The sequence below is a fragment of the Crinia signifera genome, chromosome 9, assembly GCF_055691185.1.
Source record: "Crinia signifera chromosome 9, ASM5569118v1, whole genome shotgun sequence".
NCBI classification, from domain to species: domain Eukaryota; kingdom Metazoa; phylum Chordata; class Amphibia; order Anura; family Myobatrachidae; genus Crinia; species Crinia signifera.
Genome location: NC_139225.1, coordinates 41,574,807 through 41,597,628, shown reverse-complemented (window position 1 = coordinate 41,597,628; position 22,822 = coordinate 41,574,807). Strand labels below are relative to the sequence as shown.

At 46.1% G+C, this 22,822-nt stretch overlaps 1 protein-coding gene across 1 annotated transcript in view; it reads left to right on the top strand.

The window, feature by feature from the left end:
* COL27A1 (collagen type XXVII alpha 1 chain) overlaps positions 1–22,822 on the top strand; it is a 321,471-nt gene that overhangs the window by 183,735 nt on the left and 114,914 nt on the right. The window contains exon 29 of the mRNA XM_083158983.1: positions 16,064–16,117. Within this exon, the coding sequence (XP_083015109.1) occupies positions 16,064–16,117 (54 nt within the window). The remainder of the gene's footprint in view (positions 1–16,063; positions 16,118–22,822) is intronic.

The following is a 22,822-nucleotide window of genomic DNA, read 5'->3' as shown; positions in this document are numbered from 1 at the left end:
CCGAAGCATGGCGAGCGCAGACAAATTGACAATCGGGACAAAATCCATGATGCTTGTTTCGACCGAATGTCCCTGTCACTGTAACCCCATGTCGACCGTCAGACATGTAGACCCAATGCATGCCGACCTTCCTCTTGTGGACCCTATGCCCCATACCTGTTTTTTTGTTAATGTTTAATACGTATATGTAGTTGTATTATTTCATTATCCTTAATAAAGTGCTTTTTATAAAACACACACATATTCCACAGCACTTTTCAGAGAATTTTAGTCATTCACATCTGTCCCTGCCACAGTGGAGCTTACAATCTATAGTCCCCATTACATGTGCACTCGCAAACTGGATATTGTTTCTGTCAGAAGCCAAGTAACCTATCAGTATGTTTTGGAGTGTAGCACGAGAGCCACCGACACAACGGAACATGCAAACTCCACACAGAGTATTGCTCAGGAATTGAACTAATAACCTCAGCACTGTGAGGCAGTAATGCTAACCACTGTGCTGCCCATCTGCCTTATTCAGGTAATCGTTATAATGCTTCTCCTTGAAAAGGAAAGCTCCTCTTATGTTTCCCAAAGAGGAATACCCAGCAGTATAAGTTACTGCCAGCAACACCTTGTAATGCAGGATTTTATGTGGCCGAGGTCATCTCTGGCCCAGCCGTTAATGAATAAGACATGAGAGACCATCCATGTATGATCCACACAGGGTCAGGAGGCTCCCGCTGGCTTTCTAGCTGAACGTAGATGCTTTTTGGCTTGAACAGTTTCAATTAGAGTTGTTTTAGTATTTGTGTCTGGGTGAGGCGAGTATGATCCAAGCAGCACAGCTTCCAGGCAGGGGATTACTGCTCCCCGCAGCAGATATCCTCTCTCCAAGCAGATCATTGACAAAATATGGGAAAGTCAGGCTTCCAGACGGCAAAGAATGTCTTCTATCCGCAGCCTGGGGAAAGGCAAACATTTGGGTTCCCTCTGGCACACCAGAGGTTAATGGGGTAGCAAATACCTTCACATCTTAATCTGAGGTAAAATGGCTTCACAGAAAGGGTAGTGGACAAGTGGAATAGCCTCCCTTCCGAGGTGGTAGAAGACAGTAGAGCAATTTAAAGGGGTATGGGTCATACGATAGACAGTAAAAAGGTCAACGGTCAAAAGGTCGACTACTATTGGTCAACAGGCCTTAGGTTGACACATGAAAAACTTGCCATGCCGTCGGTTTACAGGGTCGAAAGGTTGACACAAGCAATAGGTCGACATGGAAAATGATGACGTGGAAAAGGTCAAAGGTTTTTTTGGTGTCTATGTCGACATACGTTGACATGGACACCCTATAAGTGTAAAGCGCCCCCACTCCTGGGCTGTTTCCCTCGCCATGCTTCGTGCACGGTGCCCAGCTATACTCTGTACACTTTTGTAATGTAAGTTTATGGGCGGGATGTATTAATATACATTGCCGCCCTTCGCCTGGCAGCCGCCGTGATGCTGCCGCATATGTACTAACATATGCGGCTAGCATCGGGTTGCGGTGACGGAGACCCCACGATACCTGTGATGTGGTCTGCGGGGGTCTCCGTCACATCCCGGCGGCTGGCAGTGTCCCTCCGCGTCTCCTCCTCCCCCCTGCAGCCGGATGTTCTGCCGGCTGTGACACCTGCTGGGGGAGGAGGAGATCAGGAGGATGGGAGGGGGGGGGGTTCGCGGACGTCGGGCGGCGATAGAAGCACATAGGCTTCTATAGGCCCTGCCAAGCGAAAAAGGGGCGGACGGGTAATGGTATATAGGAAAATGCGGTAAAACCCCCGTTTTACCGCATTTTCCCTTTAGTACATTACGCCCTCAGTCCACTTGGATAGTAGTGTATGAGGTAACAATTTGTTGACCTTTTTCAGGGTGACCTTTCCTATCTGTTTCCTTTCCTACTGCATGTGTTGATCTTTTGACCATGTTGGCCTAAGATGTGTCGACATTTTTCATGTGTCAACCTATGGCCTGTCACCAAATAGTGGTCGACCTTTTGAATGTCGATCTTTTTGTTGTCGACCTACCGACCACGTCCCATTTCAACATGCATGCTATAAACATAAGGAAGAAATAAGGGTCAAATAGAGTTGAGGTAACAAAATGGTTAAAAAGGGGCAGACTAGAAGGGCCGAATGGTTCCAAACCACCAGCCAAATTCTATGTTTCGATGTTTGGTGTAAACGATAATGCAGCCTTTAAAGTGCAGCAAATTAGAGTATGGTGATATGTGGGCACCATTTTGTTTTGGGACTCCAATAGCAAATGGGGGGAATAATGTACCTCTTTCATGTTACATTTGGCATTTCTAGACTTGTTTAGCGTCAGTGACGTTAAATATAACTTTGTGAACATGGATTGTTATTATTTGGTTTCCAGTGTGTTCCCTGAGTAGTTAATTGCTCTTGTCCAACTGAGCGGCCCATATACGGATAGGTCCAAAATGCTGCTGCTTTTCTCTGCAATGCAAGATGAATGTATTTGAGTGGTGGCGAGCACTTTTATAATTCCATACACCGCTAAACTGCAGTGGGCCGTGTGAGGCATGCAGCTTAAATGCTATTTTAGTGGATTATTACAGTCACGTAACAAAGCAAATACAACCAAATAGGGCATACTCCTAGGCGAAGTTCAGGAATGGCGTGTCCAGCTCAGTAGGGCTCATTCAGGCCATTAAACAGGCACATTCATGTCTGTCAGTAGATGTATTTCCGGATTCAGTATTAAATCCCGGAGGTCGGGATCCTGGCGTTCAGAATCCCGACGCTGGAATCCCGATCGCCGAAATCCCGACAAGGGGGGACGTGGATCGCCCCCCCCCCTTGCGGACTCGCTGCGCTCGCCACGCAGTGGGCCCGGTGCCTCGCTACGCTCGGCACACTAATTTATTCTCCCTCCGGGGGTGTTGTGGACACCCCCGGAGGGAGAAAGTGTCGGGATTTCGGCGGTCGGGATTCTGAACGCCGGGATCCCGACCGCCGGGATTTACACTGCATCCCGTATTTCCTGCATCTGTTACAGGGGGTGGGACAAGTACAGCTATATTGATGCCTTGTGGTAGAGTAGGCCCATCTATAACTGATAGGTGTATTGCCTGTATCTGGCAGAGTAGGTGCATACCGTATGCTGTTGAAGCAGAGGCAGATACAACTCCAAATATAATGACCTAATTTATGCATATTTCCTCACGTTACCACACCGCCAGTATATCTCCATATTGCCTCACATGTCACCACACCGCCAATATACCACCATATTGCCTCACATGTCACCACACCGCCAATATACCACCATATTGCCTCACATGTCACCACACCGCCAATATACCACCATATTGCCTCACATGTCACCACACCTCCAATATACCACCATATTGCCTCACATGTCACCGCACCGCCAATATACCACCATATTGCCTCACATGTCACCACACCACCAGTGTTTCTCCATATTGCCTCACATTTCACCACACCGCTTGTATACCACCATATTGCCTCACATGTCACCACACCGCCAGTGTCTATCCATATAACCTCACATGAATACATCCGTTATTGACCCGTATGCCCCCAGGTATTACAGTACACCATATCAGTTTTATTTCCATCCTGCAACTAAACTAATGTATGGTACACACCAGAACGATCATAAGCAGATTGTGATGGTCGCACGATCTGTTGGAGCACACGATCTGCATACGATCCGATCACAATCTGAACCCAGTTGAAGGGCTCTTTTACAATCTCCGAAACGACCAAACAACCAGCGGGGACACACATCAGATCAGAATCGGATCTAAAACATGCCCAATTTACATACAATCGGTCGATATTGTATCGAAATTGGGGGAATTGAGGCCACATCATTCTGGTGTGTACCCAGCATAACTCCAAGAAGACCCAGGGAGTGGGATGGCGCAGGGGACTGGTAGTGTAATTTTCAGAGCCTGTGATCAGGTATATTCTGCCCCGTGAAACCCCGTCCTTTGCCCCGTCCTTTTGTGAAAAGTAGCTGGATTGGAGATTCGCCTGCAAATCAGTTTGCAAGCTGGTCACCATAGAATTATTTTTCCAGTGTGCGCAGTCTGTGTGTAGCCCAGGACTTACTCGGCGGCTGTGATAGAATCAGGCTGTTCATAACTGGAGCCTGGGCACTCCTGCGTTTTCCCTGACACTGCCAGAAAACGTCTGACAGAAAGCCAGCGTTTGGGGGTGGTAACCAGTCACCTTGCGAACGGCCAGCAACTAAAAATAGTAGCAGTCTTTCATCGCAGCATGGCCGCGGGCATGCGTAGCCTGCGAATTCTCAGTCGTGCGATCAGGGTCTAATTCAGTCCCATAGTATGGTGATCAATTGTAAAGCGCTATTGTAAAGCGCAACGGAATATGCTGCGCTATATAAGAAACTGTTAATAAATAAATAAATAAATCAATCCAGTTAGCCCCCAATGTGTCTTCAAGTTTTATTTGCATTCATAAATGCCTAGTGATTTCCATTTTAAGTTCACTTCAAAATCACTCTAAATCTCCATATTAAAGACCAACTTAATTGGCACCAATATATTCAATGTGTATTTTATTGTGGTGTCAAGTGATTTGAAAGATTTACCATTTTGGTGGGGTTTTTTTTACCAAATTTTGCATATTTTTGGTTCGATTCAGTCCATCCGTCCCCCCTTCACACACACACACACACACACACACACACACACACACACACACACACACACACACACACACACACACACACACACACACACACACACACACACACACAAAGTCTGGGCATGATATAAAATATAATTGCCCTCTAGGCTAACTGAATTGACCCTATAATTGGAATTTCTAAGTGTCAGAGAGTTGTTACTAGAGGACGATAGCGGAAGCTTATTGTCAAATTCACGGACTTTCCGACACTCTACAGTCAGAACAATGAATTCCCAATGTCGTGATACTGTCAGATCGATATGAAAATGGGGATTCCAACAAGGCACATTCCGACAGTTGTAATCTTGGACTGAATCCCCCCTCCACCCCACCCACACACACACACACACACACACAAGCTTTTTAGAGTTTGAGAAATGGCGCCAAACCGTAGTTGCTAAATCCTGTTTAACTCTTTCAGTGCCAACGTGGCTGTGGGCGATCCTCCAAATATCCACAAAAAATGCCGGCGCTGCTCACAGCGATTGACTTTTTTTTTTCTTTTTGTGTGCAATATTTTACTAAACTTCATTTAATTGATTGGGCTGTATTTGTATTTATTTCTACTATAAGAACAGTCGCTATGAGCATTTTTCGTTGATATTTTGAGGATCTCTCAGTCAATTGTGAGATCGCTTAAATTCATGCTTTTTTTTTTTAAATAGGATAATTAATAATACTGTTCCCACATGAATTGGGGGGGAAATTAGGTCAATAAATAGGCCTTTTATGTTTCTGCTACAATTTCGAGAGCAAACACTTGATGTATTATTGTAACGTAAAGCATCTTTGTACAGATAGCTCAGTGTTATTGTATAAGCCTGAACGTATTTGTCTAGGTAATCCACTCAGAATGGATATGAAGTCTCAGAAACCTTTCAGCCCCCCTTATAAACATGTTCTATCCTGCATGAAGAAGAGGTTTAAGTGGTGATGACAGCTCGCACTGAGTCTTTAATTCCCTGTTATCGGCTTCTGCTTATTAATAGGAACTCCCTGTCCCTTCTTGCCGGTGCTGGAGCTCCCCCTCTGCACTGATGGAGAGAGCTGACATCTGATTTGTGTGATGAGTGTGAAAGGTCTAGATTTATAAGTGGAACACCTACAGGATGTTATTCCCCAGGTGTTACTTCTGTAGATGACAGCAGTTCTCCTGGTGATTGTAGAAGACCCTTCGGGCGCTGCTACAGGTGGAACAATTAGCGGATCCATCAGGCTCACAGAATACACTTCTGGTCCAGCAGGAAGTCTATGATGTGGGATTATAACCAACAAGTGTGTAAACTATTATAAATGTAATGGGCCAGATGCACTAAACTTCAAAAGTGATAAAATGGAGAGTAATATACAGCCAGCCAATCAGCTCCTGCTTGCCATGTTTGAAAAATGTCAGGCCGGAGCTTATTGGTTGGTTGTTGATCACTCTAAATTTTATCACTTTTGAAGCTTAGTGCATCTGGCCCAATGTGTTGTGTTGTGTTGTCTGCCATTCATTCCTGGTTACTAATACTCAATAAGCCCAGCCAGTAGCCTATTATGTAGGGACTGGGACTGTTTTCCAGGGACTGGGGCAGTTTCCTCTGTGTGGGTAGCCCCTCTGGTCCAAGACGGTAAGAGCTCTATATGAGGCCTACAGCCATGTGACTTACAGCCATTGTTTGATGACAGGGCAGGTGCGGAGAGATGGGCGGGGGGCTGTGGGGCGCGAGCGCCCCATTCTGCCAGTGGACGGCAAGTGGCGGGTGTGGTGGATGGCAATAGAATCACATGTTGAAATAAAGAAATGTAGTTGTGAGACATATCAGGCTTTGTAATTGATAAAGGGGGTGATTCTTACCCGCTCACAGCAGCCCAGATTTGTTCCCCCCATCCAGTTTTAGAGGTTTGCGCATGCGCAAATTCATTGGCAAGTTTCACACTTGACGGGGCATTGACTCCAGGATGGGAAGGGAGGGCAGGGGTGGGTGCACCCGTAGAAATGCTTGGTGGACCACTGTGAACACAGGCGTGTATATGCCTGCTTGGGGGAGACGGCTGATGTCACATGAATATAGCGCCTGCCCCATATTCAGCCATCTGAGTTCAGGACAAAAGTCTGTCTTGTTATTAGTGAACAGGAGAGAAATCATTTAATGGTGAGCAACCATCAAATGATTTCTCTCCCGGTCGCCCCATGCGAGCGGATCTGTAAGTGAATGCATCCGCTCGCATACTAGGGAGTGGATTTGGGAGGCGGACGTTTGGGCGGCGTTTACCTGCCCACTAGGCTGCAAATACATGCAGCCTAGCGAACAGGTCTGAATCATTCCCAAAGTGCAGAAGGTCCCCAAAGCAACCAATCAGTTTCTGTCAATTTCAAAGAACTTGACAAATGACAGCTAGTTGGTTGCTTTTGGAAAACTTCCCAACTTTATCAGTCTCCGAGGGTTGACACATCTTCCCCGCAGCCCCTCCTGGTTTTCTAGTTCTTATAGTAAACTCTATTATGTGCAATTAAGTTCTACATAAATATCTGTGAAATGTGTTGTACAGTTTTCCAAAGCTACCAGGAAGGAAAACTCCCTCCTAAAAAAAAATAAAAAAATATATTAGGAGTGTGTTCTGAAAAGAAGGAATTTTGTTCGCTGTTTTTTGCTCCGGCCTGTGACAAAGGAGATCTTGTGTAGGATACCGTCGTTCCTTGCACTTCCTAGGTCCTGATAGGAGATGTTTCCATTAGGAAAAGCTTCTGCTCCGTGTTTGTTTTTGCTGGGTCTTGGAAGATGAATTTTTAGCGAGCACACAGGGCCTGTGATGATGAATGGCTGTGAGGCTGGGCACAGCGGACAGGCTCTAAACACGGAGCTTCTTGTCTCACCTCCTCCTCAGCCTCTTCCTGCGACTGCCTCGCACTCTCCTCTCTGAAGAATTATTCCTTTGTCAAAGAGGATTGAGCCCCATTCATATACAGCAGCGACTGTGCTGAAAGCCTAATTGCGGCACCTTTAAAGGTGCAGGCGGCTTTACAAGTCTGTATTCTAGCCAAAGTCCCACATCTGTTTAACCCCTTCACTACAGAAACAGATACATGTATGTTTTATTTTAGAATAGACAAATTTGTATACTGTAAAATTCTTTAAGTTATTTTGATGGCTTATTTCATTTGCCCATAGTTTATGCGGTATTTCTTTCTGTACATAGATTCATAATACTTAATGGGTACATTTACTAAGGCTTCTAAAAATGAAGAGAGTTGATTTTTGCCCATAACAACCAATTGGAATTGGTCTGTCCTTTCTCAATGAAATGGTAGAATCTGATTGGTCAGCAATATCCACTTTAATAATTATTACATCTAAAGGGTGCCGGATGGCTCACCGACAGTCGGGATTCCGACAGTCATTACTCCGACGTCGGAATCCCGACTACTCCCTCATGGGGGTCCACAACCCCCATAGAGGGAGAATAAAATAGGGGCGGAGCACAGCTCACCACCGTGCCCAGCTGTGCAGTTGGGATTCCGACGTCGGAGTAATGACTGTCGGAATCCAGACTGTCGGTGTGTTATACCACACCCCATCCAAAGACCTTATTCTGGTTCTAGTTTCGCTTGTCATATATGCACCTCCAACATGAACACACAACGATTTCCCCACCACGCATGCGATTGGATGTTTAGAATAACATCCATTCATCGCCGACCATCGAATAATTTTTGCAAGCGCTTGCCGATCTAAGACACCTCTATGGTGTCTTAGATCTGCGGGCTCCCTGCGTGGGAAGCTGGCGGGCAGCTGACATCCGCTGATGCGCCCGTGTCACTGGCACATTTGCATGGGAACAGCCAGTGTGCTAGGTGCAAACGGGATGGTGACCAATCAATTCACCATGCCTGCTCGCACCAAGCGGCTGCACATGCACATACATGTGTATTCAGAAGAAAAGAGTGTCAGCGCTGGCTATGCCAATGATTGGATCAGACGGTTCTCAAAAGTATAACAATTTAATAAACATAAAAATACAATAATATGAAAATAACAAATAAAATTAGATTAAAAGGTGTGAATCAATAGACTGGTTGTCCAATTTTTATCTTTAAAAAGTATATCACCGGGATATTTGGATTAGGTGACACTTAATAACTGACATCAATGTTACCATCCTGGGTGGTCTGGTGTATGGATGTGTCCAGACAGGTGACTTGAAATGTCCTTAGTTGTCCTATATTTTCAAGGACTCACGGTTCCCACTTTTGTAGATTTCCTCTTGTTAGTGCTGGAATAATTAGGGATCAAGCTGTTATCCCAATTTCGATTGTCCAGTTGAATATCGAGGGGCATCTGTGGGTAGGTCGGACAGGTCACAAAATCAGCAAGGATGGTGTTAGTAGGCCAGGTTTACTGCAGCTCAACGCGTTTCCCCGGAAGGTTTGTGCATCCGGCTTCTTCACTTGCTCCGGCTTCTTCACTTGAGAACCGTCTGATCCAATCATTGGCATAGCCAGCGCTGACACTCTTTTCTTCTGAATTTTTCTCTACCCATTGGGGTCTGACAACCCCGTGTCAGCTGCTGTTTGGTTGCGCACCACGCACACACATTCCTTTTTTGCATACATGTGTATGCTTATGCGCAAACCATCACTCCCCTGTCCGAACGCACAGGGAAGTGTGCCAACATAAAAAGGACTCCAATGCCAGCATTACATGCAATGTTTCGGTTAATGGGTACATTGTTTTACACCCTAGTCTCATAGCTGATAAGTCCACGAGATATAAATAAAAAGGATTCTGAAATTCTTCTTCTCAACTGGTGCTAGGTATGAATAATACAACTTCTGCTCCCAGGAGGTCATCTCGTGGTCCAGTAATTGACCCACGGAGCGATATGTATTTTTACATTTTGGTCATCTTATGTCTCCTTCCCATAAAACTAAATCCATCCCTCCTCCCTATTTTCCTTAACATTCCCTAGCTTCCTCCATTAGTACCCCTCTCATTTGTCACACTTTAGCAACCTAAAAAGATATATTAGGACCAGTACAGTAACTGCTTACATCTACTGAAGTGAATGGCCGAGTGTGTAATAAACACTAGACAAAGGGGGGAATTCAGTTACCCACAGTTAATTGCCACAGGAGGTACCCAGGCTCTTCTACACCCAAACCAATTCAGTTGCATTCACGATTTCCCCCGATAGCTTTGATAACTACCATTAATGTAACTTGCTAATGGGCGTTAACACGGGTTAACGCACAGAGGGTGGGATATACCAACCTCTTGCATTACAGCCCACCACACGGAGCGCCACTACTAAGTGCATATGTACTTACATATGAAATTAGTAATGCAAAGCTGACCCTTTGTCTCTTCGCCTCCCCATTCCCCTGTGTCTCCCCGCTTCCCCATTCCTCTGCGTCTCCCCGCTTCCCCATTCCCGTGTCTCTTCGCTTCCCCATTCCCCTGTGTCTCTTCTCCCAAATTCCCCTGTGTCTTCCTGCCTCCCCATTACCTTGTGTCTCTCTGCTCCCCCCCCCCCCCCCTTCCTGTGTGTCTCAGCCTTCCGCTGTGTCTATCAACAACACCTCCATCCTCCTGTTTCTTTCTTACTGCTCCACTTGTGGCCAAACCACCCATCATTGTTGAATCTGCTGCTCCATATTCGCATGTTGTCCAGCAGCGCATCGTCATGACTTCACGCTCACTATGTCTGACTCGGCACAAAGCTATTTTATTGTGCCTGCAAGCTGAGCTCCTGGACCCCTGCTCCTTCATGCAGAAAGATTTGGCCTTTTTTGACTAAAGTGTGGCAGAGGCCAGGGGGACACATGAACTGGACCCCCGAGATTCCATGGGGTCCACGGCCCCTTGTAATGAATCTTTGGGCTTGTCACAAGTGTCCCCTTTGTCCTTACCTGTTGCTGGGCCCTGGTAAGATTTGAACTCTGTTGCTAATATGGAAACACTAGAGGTATAAAGTAACACAGGGATATATTACATAATAGAAAATCAGTAAAAGCATTGTTGGTGTGGTAATTAGCATTGTTACAGTACAGCACTGAGGTCTTTCGGTTCCATTCCCACCATTCCTCTATCAGTGTGGAGTTTGTATGTTCTCATTGCTAGTGTTGGTTTTCGTAGGGTACTCTGGTTGCCCCCTTCACTTCACTTCAAAAACATGCTGGTCAGTTAATTGGGTTCTGACCACAAATTCATTCCAGCGTGTGTGTGTGTGTGTGTGTGTTTGTACATGTTGTAGGGAATATAGAGTGTAAACTCCACTGGTGCAGGAACTGATGTGAATGTTCAAATATTCTCTGTAAATTGCTAGTAATATATTTATTAAGGTCTGCAAATAATTTCTGCATAAACAGTGACTTCTACTGTATGTCATCAGTTACAGTCTGTATATGCGGACATCTGTGGTAATAATTAGGAAATCCTGTATAAAGACCTACGGCCTCCTCTGATGTAAGTGATTACATATTTTAGATGTCACTTGGGAATCATCAGCCTACATCCTCGTGCTTAAATTGCTCCTTAGTGACTTGTAGCATCCATTCAATATACAGTAGGACTGCAATGCCAGCTGTGAGCTCAGGTGCATTTTACACATAGACATCGCTGACTTGCTCCAATCCTGCTGTGTCTTTTGTAATGTTCTTTATGATCATCCATACAATGAAAATCTTACCACCTTTTTATCACACTTTGTATAGCTGCAACTTATTTTGCCCCAAATTTGCATGTCTAAATGTTGGGAAAAATGGACATAGTCTAGCCACTACCATTAATGGATGGCAATACGTGTATTATAGGTGCATAGATGATGTACCCTGCCACTTCTATAGCTCATATAAACCATGGGTATTGTAGTTAGAATCAGTAGACCGGTGCTGGAATCCCAGCACCTGTGAGAAAGCATACACCGGAATCCTGACAGCTGGAATCCCGAATGGAAGTATGCTGGAGAAGGTTAGGTTGTGGGAAGGGAGGGGTAGGGTTATGCTGCGGGACGGGAGGGGTAGGGTTAGGCTGTGGGTAGGGATAGGTTGCGGGATAGGAGGGTTAGAGTTAGGCTGCATAAAGGGAGGGATAGGGATAGGCTGCGGAGAAGGAGGGTTAGGGATAAGCTGCTTAAAGGAAGAGTTAGCATTAGGCTGCGTAAGAAAAAGTTAGGGTTAGTCTGCAGAAAGGGATGATTAGGGATAGGCTGTGGGAAGGGAAGGGTTAGGGAGAGGCTGCAGGAAGGGAGGGTTAGGGATAGGCTGTGGGAATTGAGGGTTAGGAAGAGGCTGCAGAAAGGGAGGGTAAGCATTAGCCTGCGGGAGGGGAGGGTTAGGGAGAGGCTGCGGGAAGGGAGGGGTAAGGGAGAGGCTGCGGGAAGGGATGGTTAGGGATAGGCTGCGGGAAGTGAGGGTTAGGAAGAGGCTGCGGGAAGGGTGGGTTATTGATAGGCTGTGGGAAACGAGGGTTAGGGATAGGCTGCGGAAAATAAAGGCTGCAGAAGGAAAAAGTTAGGGTTAGGCTGCGAAAAGGGATGGTTAGGGTTAGGCTGCGGGAAGGGATGGTTAGGGATAGGCTGTGGGAAGGGATGGTTAGGGATAGGCTGTGGGAAGGGATGGTTAGGGATACGTTGCGGGAAGGGATGGTTAGGGATAGGCTGTGGGAAGGGATGGTTAAGGAGAGGCTGTGGGTAAGGAGAGGCTGTGGGAAAGGAGTGTAAGGGAGAGGCTGTGGGAAGGGAGGGTTAGGTAGAGGCTGCGGGAAGGGAGGGTTAGGCTGCGGCAAGGGAGGCTGCTGGAAGGGAGGGTCAGGTTTTGGCTGCCAGGAGGGTTAGGATTAGGCTACGAAAATGGAGAATTATAGTTAGGTTGCGGGAAGGTAGGGTTAGGTTTATGCTGTGAGAAGGGAGGAGCAAGATCAGCTTACTTGCTAATTTTTATCTGGATTATGTTCGTCGGCATCTTGTACCAACCCATCCATTGTATTCAGTGCTACAAACGCCACCTATTTTTAATTGTAATTGTAATCTGATCTCTCGGTTTGCTTAGTTAGCTAATACTTTCATTTGTGTTTCCTTGCGGTAGTGCTATAGTATAGTGGTTTGATGCTGTCTAGATCGACCATGTTATGGTGGACTAACCTTCGTCAAACCCATCCAGTTAGATGCCTAAAGATAGTCGGCTGCGTCTAGATCGACCATAATGTAAGTTAGACACCGCCAGCATTAGAGCGACGGGAGCGTGGTCGATGGTCACATGGTCGACATGATTTTTTCAAGTTTTTTGGTGGCTATGTCGACATAGCTCCCTGAGAACACTGTATATGTGCACAGTGTCCCCTCGCTACGCTCCCCATGCTTCGGGCACACTATTATAATCTCACGGAATCTCCAATTGGATAGTAAAGTATTAAACAAGTTGACCTGTACCAAAAAAACGTGAAATACTCCTGTCGACCATGTGACAGTCAACCACAATCCCGTCGCTCTAAATCTGGCGTCTAACTTCCATTACTGATGCTCTAGCCGTGGTCGACTATCTTTAGGTGTCAAGACGCGTTCGATTAAGCGGGGTCGTCCATAATCACATCGATCTAGACATCGTAGCTCCATTGACCGTATTTTTTTGTGTGTGTGTATGTATGTATGTATGTATGTATGTATATACTGTTTACAGAGGCGTAACTAGAACTCTTTGGGTCCCATAGCAAACTTTTGCTATGGGGCCCCCCACCCCACCCCCTCATGCTGCTGGGAGACAAAAGTTATGCTGGTGGGAGATGGGTGGTCAGGAAAAGAGAAGAGATGTGAGAATAGAAGGAGAGGAGCAAGAGAGAAAAGGAGGGGAATGAGCAGGAGTGAGAGATAATGTTGGAGGGAGGGAGAGATTCTGGGGGAGACAGTGCCAGGTAGAGTGACAGGATGGGGAGAGAAAGAGGGGGGGGGGGGGGACAGTGGGAAATGGCGGAGAGAGGGGGGAAGGAAGGAGAGGGAGGGGAAAGGGTGGAAAGATAGATGGGGAAAAAGAATGGGAGGAGAAAGAATAGGGGCAGAGCAATGGAGGGTGAGAATGATAGATAGGGGTGGAGAGGCAGAGAGAGAGAGAGAGAGATGGCTTGTTGCCGGGACCTCAGCGGATCTCTTCAGTGGCGTCCCCTCAGCAGCGCGGATATCTGGCTTCCAGCACTATGCCAGCGCCAGCAGCAGCAGTATTTCTTTTGCGCGCCGGGGCTGGTCACCAGATAGTGACGTTGAGCGTTGGAGAGACTGGGGGGAGTCTGGGAGAGCAGAGGCTGGATTAGCCAGCTCCTTCCCTTCATTGACCAGGTGACGGTCCAGACCAAAGGTGCTGCCAGCGGAGGGAGGAAGAGGAGGCACGGGGAAGAAAGACGGATGGGGTCACGGGACGACGCTGCGGCTGCTGAAGCACAACTTAATAAAAAAAGGTCTAATGGGTGCAGGGGGTGCCTGCTTAGCCCCCGGGCCCCTGGAAGGCCCGGACCCCGTAGCAGTTGCACCCCATGCACCCTCCATAGTTACGCCACTTAGCAAGGACTCACATTGGAAGCAGGCCGTAATTGCCCATGCCATGGGCATGTTAAAAAGAATGATAATCGGTATTGGGCCACTACTAGGTAATGCACAGTTTCCATCTCTCCCTACTGTACACATAGTCTGCAGACTGCAACCTAATACGTAGAATAATCTGCAGCCTATTATTCCTGATCCCCTTCATGCGTCGAGGAGCTCGTTTCCACTTGTCTCATGAATTTGTAGAGCTTTACATTCTGTGCTTATGGATTCTTGGTTACACAGTGAATGACTAATTACTCGATCATAAGGAAGATAAATCAAGTCTGGCAAGAGGAGATGAAAGTGTACAGTTCAGAAAAATTCATTGTGTTTGATTCACTTCTGCTGCGTCTGGGCTGCTTAGCCATAGGTCCGCTTATCATTTTTGCGTATAGACTGTGAATGTGTACACAATTTCCTGTGAGTTAGCGGTATCTTTGTTGGGGCGTATCTTTTCATTTCTGGTTACTTGCTATTCTTAGCATTTCCACAGCCTAGAAAATTGCATGTGTGTACAAACATGAATGGGGCTCCTATGTCTGGATTATTATAGGCTAAAGCTCCAGATCTAAAGAGCAATGTCACTCATTTTGGCACTTCTGAATGATATAGTTCATCATATTGCACAGTGTGTATGTCTCAAACAGCACTCACTCCCGCTGGCCGTTAATGACTCCCTGGGTGAAATGTAATAGGATGAGAGATTCAAAAAGGTAAGAAATCTCCAGATTATTTTAAAGCGGCAATGATTTAGACTGCAAAACCAGTTTGATTTTGATTGCCGCTTTAAAAAACCTGGAGATTTCATTCCAAATCTCTCACTTTCTGAATCTCTCATTCTATTACATTTCACCCCCTCTGTCATCTGTGCATGTGCCGATGAGGGAGTGGATCGTTAACTAGGGCCATGGCCACTGCTCTCCCCACAGGTGCTACCTCTGCCCAGCATCAGTGTGAATGCACTTGCCAATGCCGGCATGCTGCCGCTTCCCCGCAGCTGCTGGAGGTCCGAGTGCGTAAGGGCCACAAGTCTTGCATCATATGTATAATGACCAACTTGGACTCTGGCCGTCACCTATTTCAGACAGCATTGAAGGCAGTTTCCGACAAAACAGATCCGACTTTAAAATAAGTGGGATCTGTTTTGTCAAAAACAGCCAAATATTTTCAATTTACAGCCATTTTTCCACAATCCGCAGCAGTTTTCACCAATCCTCTGACTTTCATGGCACTCGACAGCTGGACCTGTCGAGATGCAGTCGAGAAAAATGTGACGTTCCGACAGTCGGAATCCCGGATTGAATACCCCCCTATGGGTGACATGTGAGGACACATCTGCCTGGTCTGTTCTACCAGAGTTTTCATTTTGGCCAGACTCTCTGGGCCTGATGACCTGTAGGGAGTAGCGAGGGCACCTCTGCACCCGTTCAGGACACTGTTGTACCCATCTACCAATAAATCGCAGAACTTTATTAATTCATTTCATTGTACAGATTTGGTGTTGATCAGGGAGAGAGCTGAGGTTCATGTCTGGGATAGTGGGAAATGTGTGATCAGGGGCCGGCCGCAGGATGAGAGTAAAAGGACACAGCTGTTTGTTTTCCTGAAAGCTCTTTTTTTTTTTTTCACCCCTCTCAATGCAGGCTAAGGAGGGAGGAGGGTTAAGCGACGGGGCTACAAGGGGGCTTTTGACTTGGGCCCTCTGTGAAAGCAGCTTTAAACAGCGCATGGGAGACACCTGCTGCTCAGTTTGCATATTGCATCTAAACTCTCCTCTTTTTCAGGGTGCCAGAGGCCCTGATGGACCAACGGGAGGACCTGGGCTACCAGGTACCAAGGTAAGTGACCTGGAAGGTGCCAGCTCCTCACTACTTCATTTTCCACATAGGCTACTGATTCAGGAGTTAAAGATCTCACACTTGCAGATTTTTCTTCTTTACATATTTAACCCTTCCACTCCCTGCACTTCTAGCCTCTGATCTCCAGCCTTTGCCAGCAGTACTTTTCCTGTGTCATACTAATGTACACGGACCCTAATATAATTGTAGAACTCTAGCGACACCTATTTAAAACTACAACTTCCAGCATGCTCAGGGAGTTGTGTGAGCATGCTGGTGTTTGTAGTTTTTAATAGGTGGAAACTTAAATATTCATTACACACATGCCCCCCGCCACCCTGTTCTCAGGGAGAAATGCCTCTCATAGCCAATTATTCAGCCGCTCAGCACCCTTTTTCCACCTTGAACAATGGCCTGTTCACAGGGCTTCCGACGCCTGCCAGCAGAAATGAGACTGAATGTTTATTTCAGTGGCCTAAGAAAAAAAAAATTCCATTTATGGGACCAAGCCGGCAGCAGGCAATGCACAGTGATAAACACGCCTCTGGCAGCTGCAAGGTGACTGTGTGTTGTGTCTGACGGTATGGTGAGCTCAGAAATGGAATCCAAACTGCTGTGACAGTAACGTCTTGGATTGTTTTATTACATTTCATCCTCCTGTCCAGCAGCTCCCATCTCCTTCCAGGACCTATCTGGACCAGATGTGTATAGTGTTAACAAATTACATTCTCTGATAAAGAAAAAAAAAAAGAAGCGTTCCTGTTTAAAATCTCTAAACTATAAGCCACATTTTCTTATGTGAAGAATTCCGGAAATCTTGTGTTCGTCAACTTCTAAGTTGTCGTATACACTAATTTTTAGGCCACACTTGGTCAAAATCTCAGTTTGTGGGGTCAGGACATTTGCACAAGAACAGACCAGAACTATGCTTTTGGGTTACAAGCCAGCGCACAAGGCTGATTAATTGATAGCAAGAATGGGTGATTGTTTTGTTGTACAACCCCATCTCTGCACCAAATCAGTCACAGGTCCATTCAACAGGTGACCAGGCTAGTAGGACAGGTGAAAATGTACAACACGCCCATTATTTACCCATTGTTCAGATCATAGTACATCTGCTGCTGGCAGTTAACCCTTTGAGTGCCAATATCTCTGTGATAGAAGCGCAAAATATCATCTTAAAGTGCCAGCGTTGGTTACATTTGTTATATAAATTCAAATAAATATTGCATAAAAAAAAGATGGGTGAAATGTAATCGCTGTAGGATGAGAGATTTAGGGGGTTATTCAATGTCAGGGGCACGGCTGTCGAGCAAGCTCGACAGCCGTGCCCCTGTCCCGCTTTGCTCAACTTGAGCCTGGTGGTCGGGATTCAATGTCCCGAGCGCCGAGAAAGGGGCATGGCCGCGAGTTGAGGGCAGAAATAGACGAGCTCCGGCCGGGAATTCGCCTATTTCCGGCTTTTCTCGTCAGAACGAGCCCGACAGCTTGTGATGTCGGGCTCGTTCTGCCGAGAACCCCTGTTCAATGCTGTCGGGGAAGACAGCATTGAATAGGGCCCCACAGCCATCTCCCCCATTGGGAGATAGCTGCGGGAGCACGACCAACATTGAACATTGAATACCCCCAAGTAAGAAATCTCCAGTTTTTTTTTTTTTTAAAGCGGCAATCCCAGTTTGATTTTGCAGTGTAAATGATTGCCACTTTAAAAAAACTGGAGGATCTTTTATAATCCACTTTTCTACCCTTCCCCAAACTACAGTGAATTCTGCTTTTTGTTTTTCGTCAAATAACAAATTACCTTAGGAATGAGTCACAAACTTATTTGAATAGAGTGCCACTGGCATTAATAAAGGCAGCCAGCTGCAATATTGGAAGAGACAAACAAAAGCGTCTCATTGTGACAGAACCAGTGTAAGAATCATTAATGATGAGTGGATACTGCCTCCCATACCGTAACTGTCAACTTTCCAGACCACTTTTCCCCATATAGCATAGGTCAAACTGATTGTTAATATATACAGAGATTATTAATCAACGGAGGCAGCTACACACTTGAAAGTCCCTTGTCCCCCTAGTGCATCACTTTGGCGGGTGAATGAATATAGGATGTACAGTATTGTTAATAAAGTTCTGATATGACTCTCACGGGCATATGGGGCATATATGTTTCATGGCCTTTTTACAACATGCTAGAAACCAGAATCTCCCCAAAAAGTGCTTTAAAGGAAAAATTTAAATGCAGGATAGAGTAGTATTCATTGAGTGGCCTACACACTGGGCTACTTCAGGGCATTTTCTAATAATCTGACTAGATCATCGCTCCATGTGTAGGGAGCATAGTGATGTGCAGTGCTATCGCCTGGCGATTAATATCCTGAGTCTAGTATAAATCTAGCGAGATCACCGGAGAACACTGGCCCTGACAGATCGCTCAGCACACAGCGCTGTGCAGCGATCTACATTGCTTAGATCGCTCAGCAGTGTCGCACCGACTGTAGGCCCAGATCCCCCAGGAACCCAATGCCTGTAACAGCCCCAAGGCCCCTCTTCTCTGAAGTCTAATTACTTAGCAGGTGTCCATTTCCCATCCATGAACTTCCCAAAGTAGATACAGTTATAGGCAGAGCATCTTCGGGCCCTGGTGACTTTTGGATTTGGTGTAGGGCCCATATAATGGGATTTTGACTTTGCTAGCATACATACAGCCCTTCCCTCAAGAGGCTTATGTACAACTCCCATAAAGTGACACTTTAATATTATTTGTAGCATAAGAACTCCACTACTCCACATAAAATTTTAAGCAAAAGATTTGGGAGGGTATTCAATCCGGAATGCCGACTGTCTGAAAGTCCCGACAGTTGGAATCCCGGCCGTTTTCATCTGATCCGACAGTAACGCGACAATTCAATGTTCCGAGTGTCGGAAAGTGTGTGGATTGTCCAAAATGGCCGCGGACTGTCAATAAGCGGCCATGAATTCGACAATCTGTGGCCGTTACCATCAAAACAGATCTGACAGTTCAAAAAAAGGTTGGATCTGACAGCCTCCAATGCTGTCGTTTACAGCAGCATTGAACAGGTGAGTGCTGATATTGCCCCGTTCGGGAAATATTGGCACAGATTGAATAACCCCCTTAAATTATGTGGAGAAGTTGCCCATTGCAGCCAGTCTGCTTTTGGCTTGTCTATATGTCCAGTATGGTCTATAAAATGATAAATATTAATGGATTGGTTTCAATGGACAATTTCTTCACTTCCCTGTTTCTCCATTGATGTAACTCTCCCAAGGTCTCTTACTTACACAACTTATAAAAGGCCTGTTAATCTCACAGCGCTCTCCAGTCATGTGGTGTAAGTGAGCGGTTACTGATTGCCCTGATGCGCAAGGTCAAACAGACATTGGCTGTACATGGCCAGGTGACTGGAAGCAGAACCTCGTCAATCTCCTGATTGCCACCATTATCAACCATGTAATAATCACTGAATTGTGTCTTCCCAAGGACTTCAATCCTTTAAATTTATCAGAATAAACAAAGCGTTTCAATTTAAAAAATATAAAAATTTATAGACATTGTACCACAATAGACATGTATCACATCTACATACCTCCCAACTGTCACGATTACAGCGGGACAGTCCCTAATTTCGGGTCCTGTCCCGCTGTCCCACCCGCGGCTGGCATTGTCCTGCTACGGGGGGGGTGGCAGTTGGGAGACCCCCCAATCTAATAGAATAGACGCTGTGCGCATGCGTCTATTCTCGTATGAAAATGAGGTCGCGGCTAATTAGCATAAGCCGTGCCCTCATTTGCATACACTCCGCCCCCTTTTCGGGCGCTCGTCCCTATTTCTTCAGCACGAAAGTTGGGAGGTATGCATCTATTTAATTTTAGAACGCACGGAGCTTGTAAAAGCCATTGGTTTATATTTACAATGTTGTTTCAGCTGGGATTAGTTCCTGTGTATTGATGTACAGTATATTCTGTAGGATTGATGACTTGTTTCATCAAAACAAATGACTGCCGAGTTGGTACTTAATGAAAACAACATAATTCAAAAATGACCACGTGGTGGGAACCCGTGGAGCGTGCAAAGGAAAGCCAACGGGAATAGATTTCCTTTAAGGAATTCTTTCCTCTTGGGAGGGTTTTCAACCATAAAGAATAACACCCCTTCTCCCCCCTCCATAACTAAATAGAATACAGTTAGGGTTCTAGTGCCCTGAAGCCCCAGTGCTCTGTAGACAATCGCCCAACACACCCTGAACCCAGGTGGGTTTCCACAAGTCTCACTTCTCCCCTGCCTCACTAATTCAGATAACCAAGAGGAGCTTATTCTCTGTGATTCGTGGTTATATCTGCCATACTGAAGACCTCTGACCAGTGTATGATGCTGTTATTTGTGATGATAACTTAATCGCATTTTCACATCGATCCGCTTAGTCAATTACTTTATGTACCAGGTGTATTACCCATTAACATAGTGTCCGACCAGTGTCTAGGTTGACAGTCAATAGGTCAAGCGCTATTGGTTGTCAGTCAGAAGTTTGACACATGAAAAATGTTGACGTGCATTGGGCAAGAGGTGACACAAGCAAAAGGTGGACATGGAAAAAAGGTTGACATGAGTTTTTCAGGAGTTTTTATTTTAAACCAACCTCTTCATACTTTACCATCCCAGTGGGCATAGAGGGAAAATATTATAGCGTTCTGAGCAGAGCGAGGTACCGCACCCGAAGCCTGGCCAGCACAGCCATACACAAAAAAACCTGAAAAACTGATTTTGACATGCAATAAATTGCATGCGATTTATTGCATGTAATAACCCCCAGGGGGAGCTGCAGCAGCGGCGGGGAGCAGGCATTGGGGTCCTTGGGGCAGGCAGCGGGTACATGCGGTGGGGGGCAGGCAGCGGCAGCTGTAAGATTGTAGCGCTTTTTGACGGGCGGCAGGGTTGGAAGTGCTGCTGAATATGAAAAGACTGGCCGGACGCTGATTGGCTGAATTCTGTCAGCCAATCAGCGTCCGGCCAGTCTTTTCAAATTCAGCAGCACTTTCCACCCCGCTGCTGCCTGGCCATAGCTGCACAGACCATGCACAGGATCTGATGCCCGCCACACAGACCCCGTCGCTGCAAATAAGTGTGTGACAGCGGTGCTGCACTGCTGACAGACGCCTATGTATAGGACCGACACATCACGGGTGCTTAACAAGTGTGACAGATTGAACTTGCAGAAGGTTCACTCTGTAGGGTCTGACCCGATGCGCAGGGGACCTTGCATCGGGTCTGGTGAGGTGTCAAACATCCGATTTGGGCTAATTTCTCAGCCGATCATTCTTGATAGAAATTAGCCCAAATTGGACAAGTGTTTGGGGACCTTAATAATACACACATAATTACCTTTACTTAAGCTCTTGGCCTGGCTTATAGCTATAATTGGGGGTCTGGGCCTTCAGGAACCCTATATCTGTACAACTCAACCCACTGCATTTGAAACAACCCCTATTTAAATACAAGGGTCATTAATCAAAAGCTGCACATGATGGGATTTAATCAGATGTGTATGGCATGCCATTCGGTCCGATGCAAGGACCCGTGTGCATCTTACTTGCATGTAGGTCGGACCTCCAACTCAGACCCCCCCTGGAGGCTGGCATGCAATCCACCCTCCTGGGCGTCTTGCGGGGATTGGATGGCCATACACTGCTGTGATACATCACAGTTGTGTATGGCCAGCTTAACTAGCCTGTTTTATTCATTTATTTGCTACAACCACAACTCCCAGCATGCTCTGCCACCTGGAGAAACTCAGATTTCCCTGCTGATATACATGTTTGGAGCCAGCTCTTGTGATGATTTGATCTGAGGTTGCCTGATAACAAAACAGTTGTTTCATTCTTCTAGAAATCGTGTTACCGACCCTTTCAACTTTCCCTAAATATTTAGGATTTCTCTTAAATCGGAGAAACGTTAAAAAATGTGTTTGACAATGAAACATTTGTGCGCATCTCCAGAGCTCAGTGGATGAATCGGGCATTGTGAAGTTGCTCTGCCCTGTGACCCAGTTGTTCTCCATGAATGACAGCAGCCAATAAGAATGATGCATATAGGAATGCCCACAGCACATGGTACCTGCTACATGAAGGCAGTGCTGTCTGGGCTGCTCTGGTTGGTCTGCAGCCTGATTTATAATGAGCTATGTAGACACAAGGATACTAGTATGAAACCCCTCTCCATGTGCAGTAGTAAATTTTAACATTCTAGCCCGGGTGGGATGTTACAAGTTTGCTTTCTCCGTGACAGAGACGATCGTCCAAGCCCTAGTTTGGGAGGGGGCTGTGTATAGAGCAAGGGTGGACATCTCGCTGCTTCCTGTTCCCACAGAGGTGTTGTTCTTTGTCATTGACTTGCTAAGCCACCCGCAGACAGTCTGTATGATACTGCAATGCCTTCATGCAGAATGAGTAATGCTGGGGACAGGCACTTTATCCACTGTAATAGTCACCACTGATATCCAGAACACACACTGACCGCTTACGAATTAGTGACCAAGAAAACATTCCTTCATCTCTGATAATGGAGTCTATTGGAGCTAAATGCGCTGTGTGTGTGACTATGTATATATAAGTGTAACTAATAGTAATTGCTTTAAAGCAGGCATGTTCAGCCCTCCAGCTGTTGTGAAACTACACATCCCAGCATGC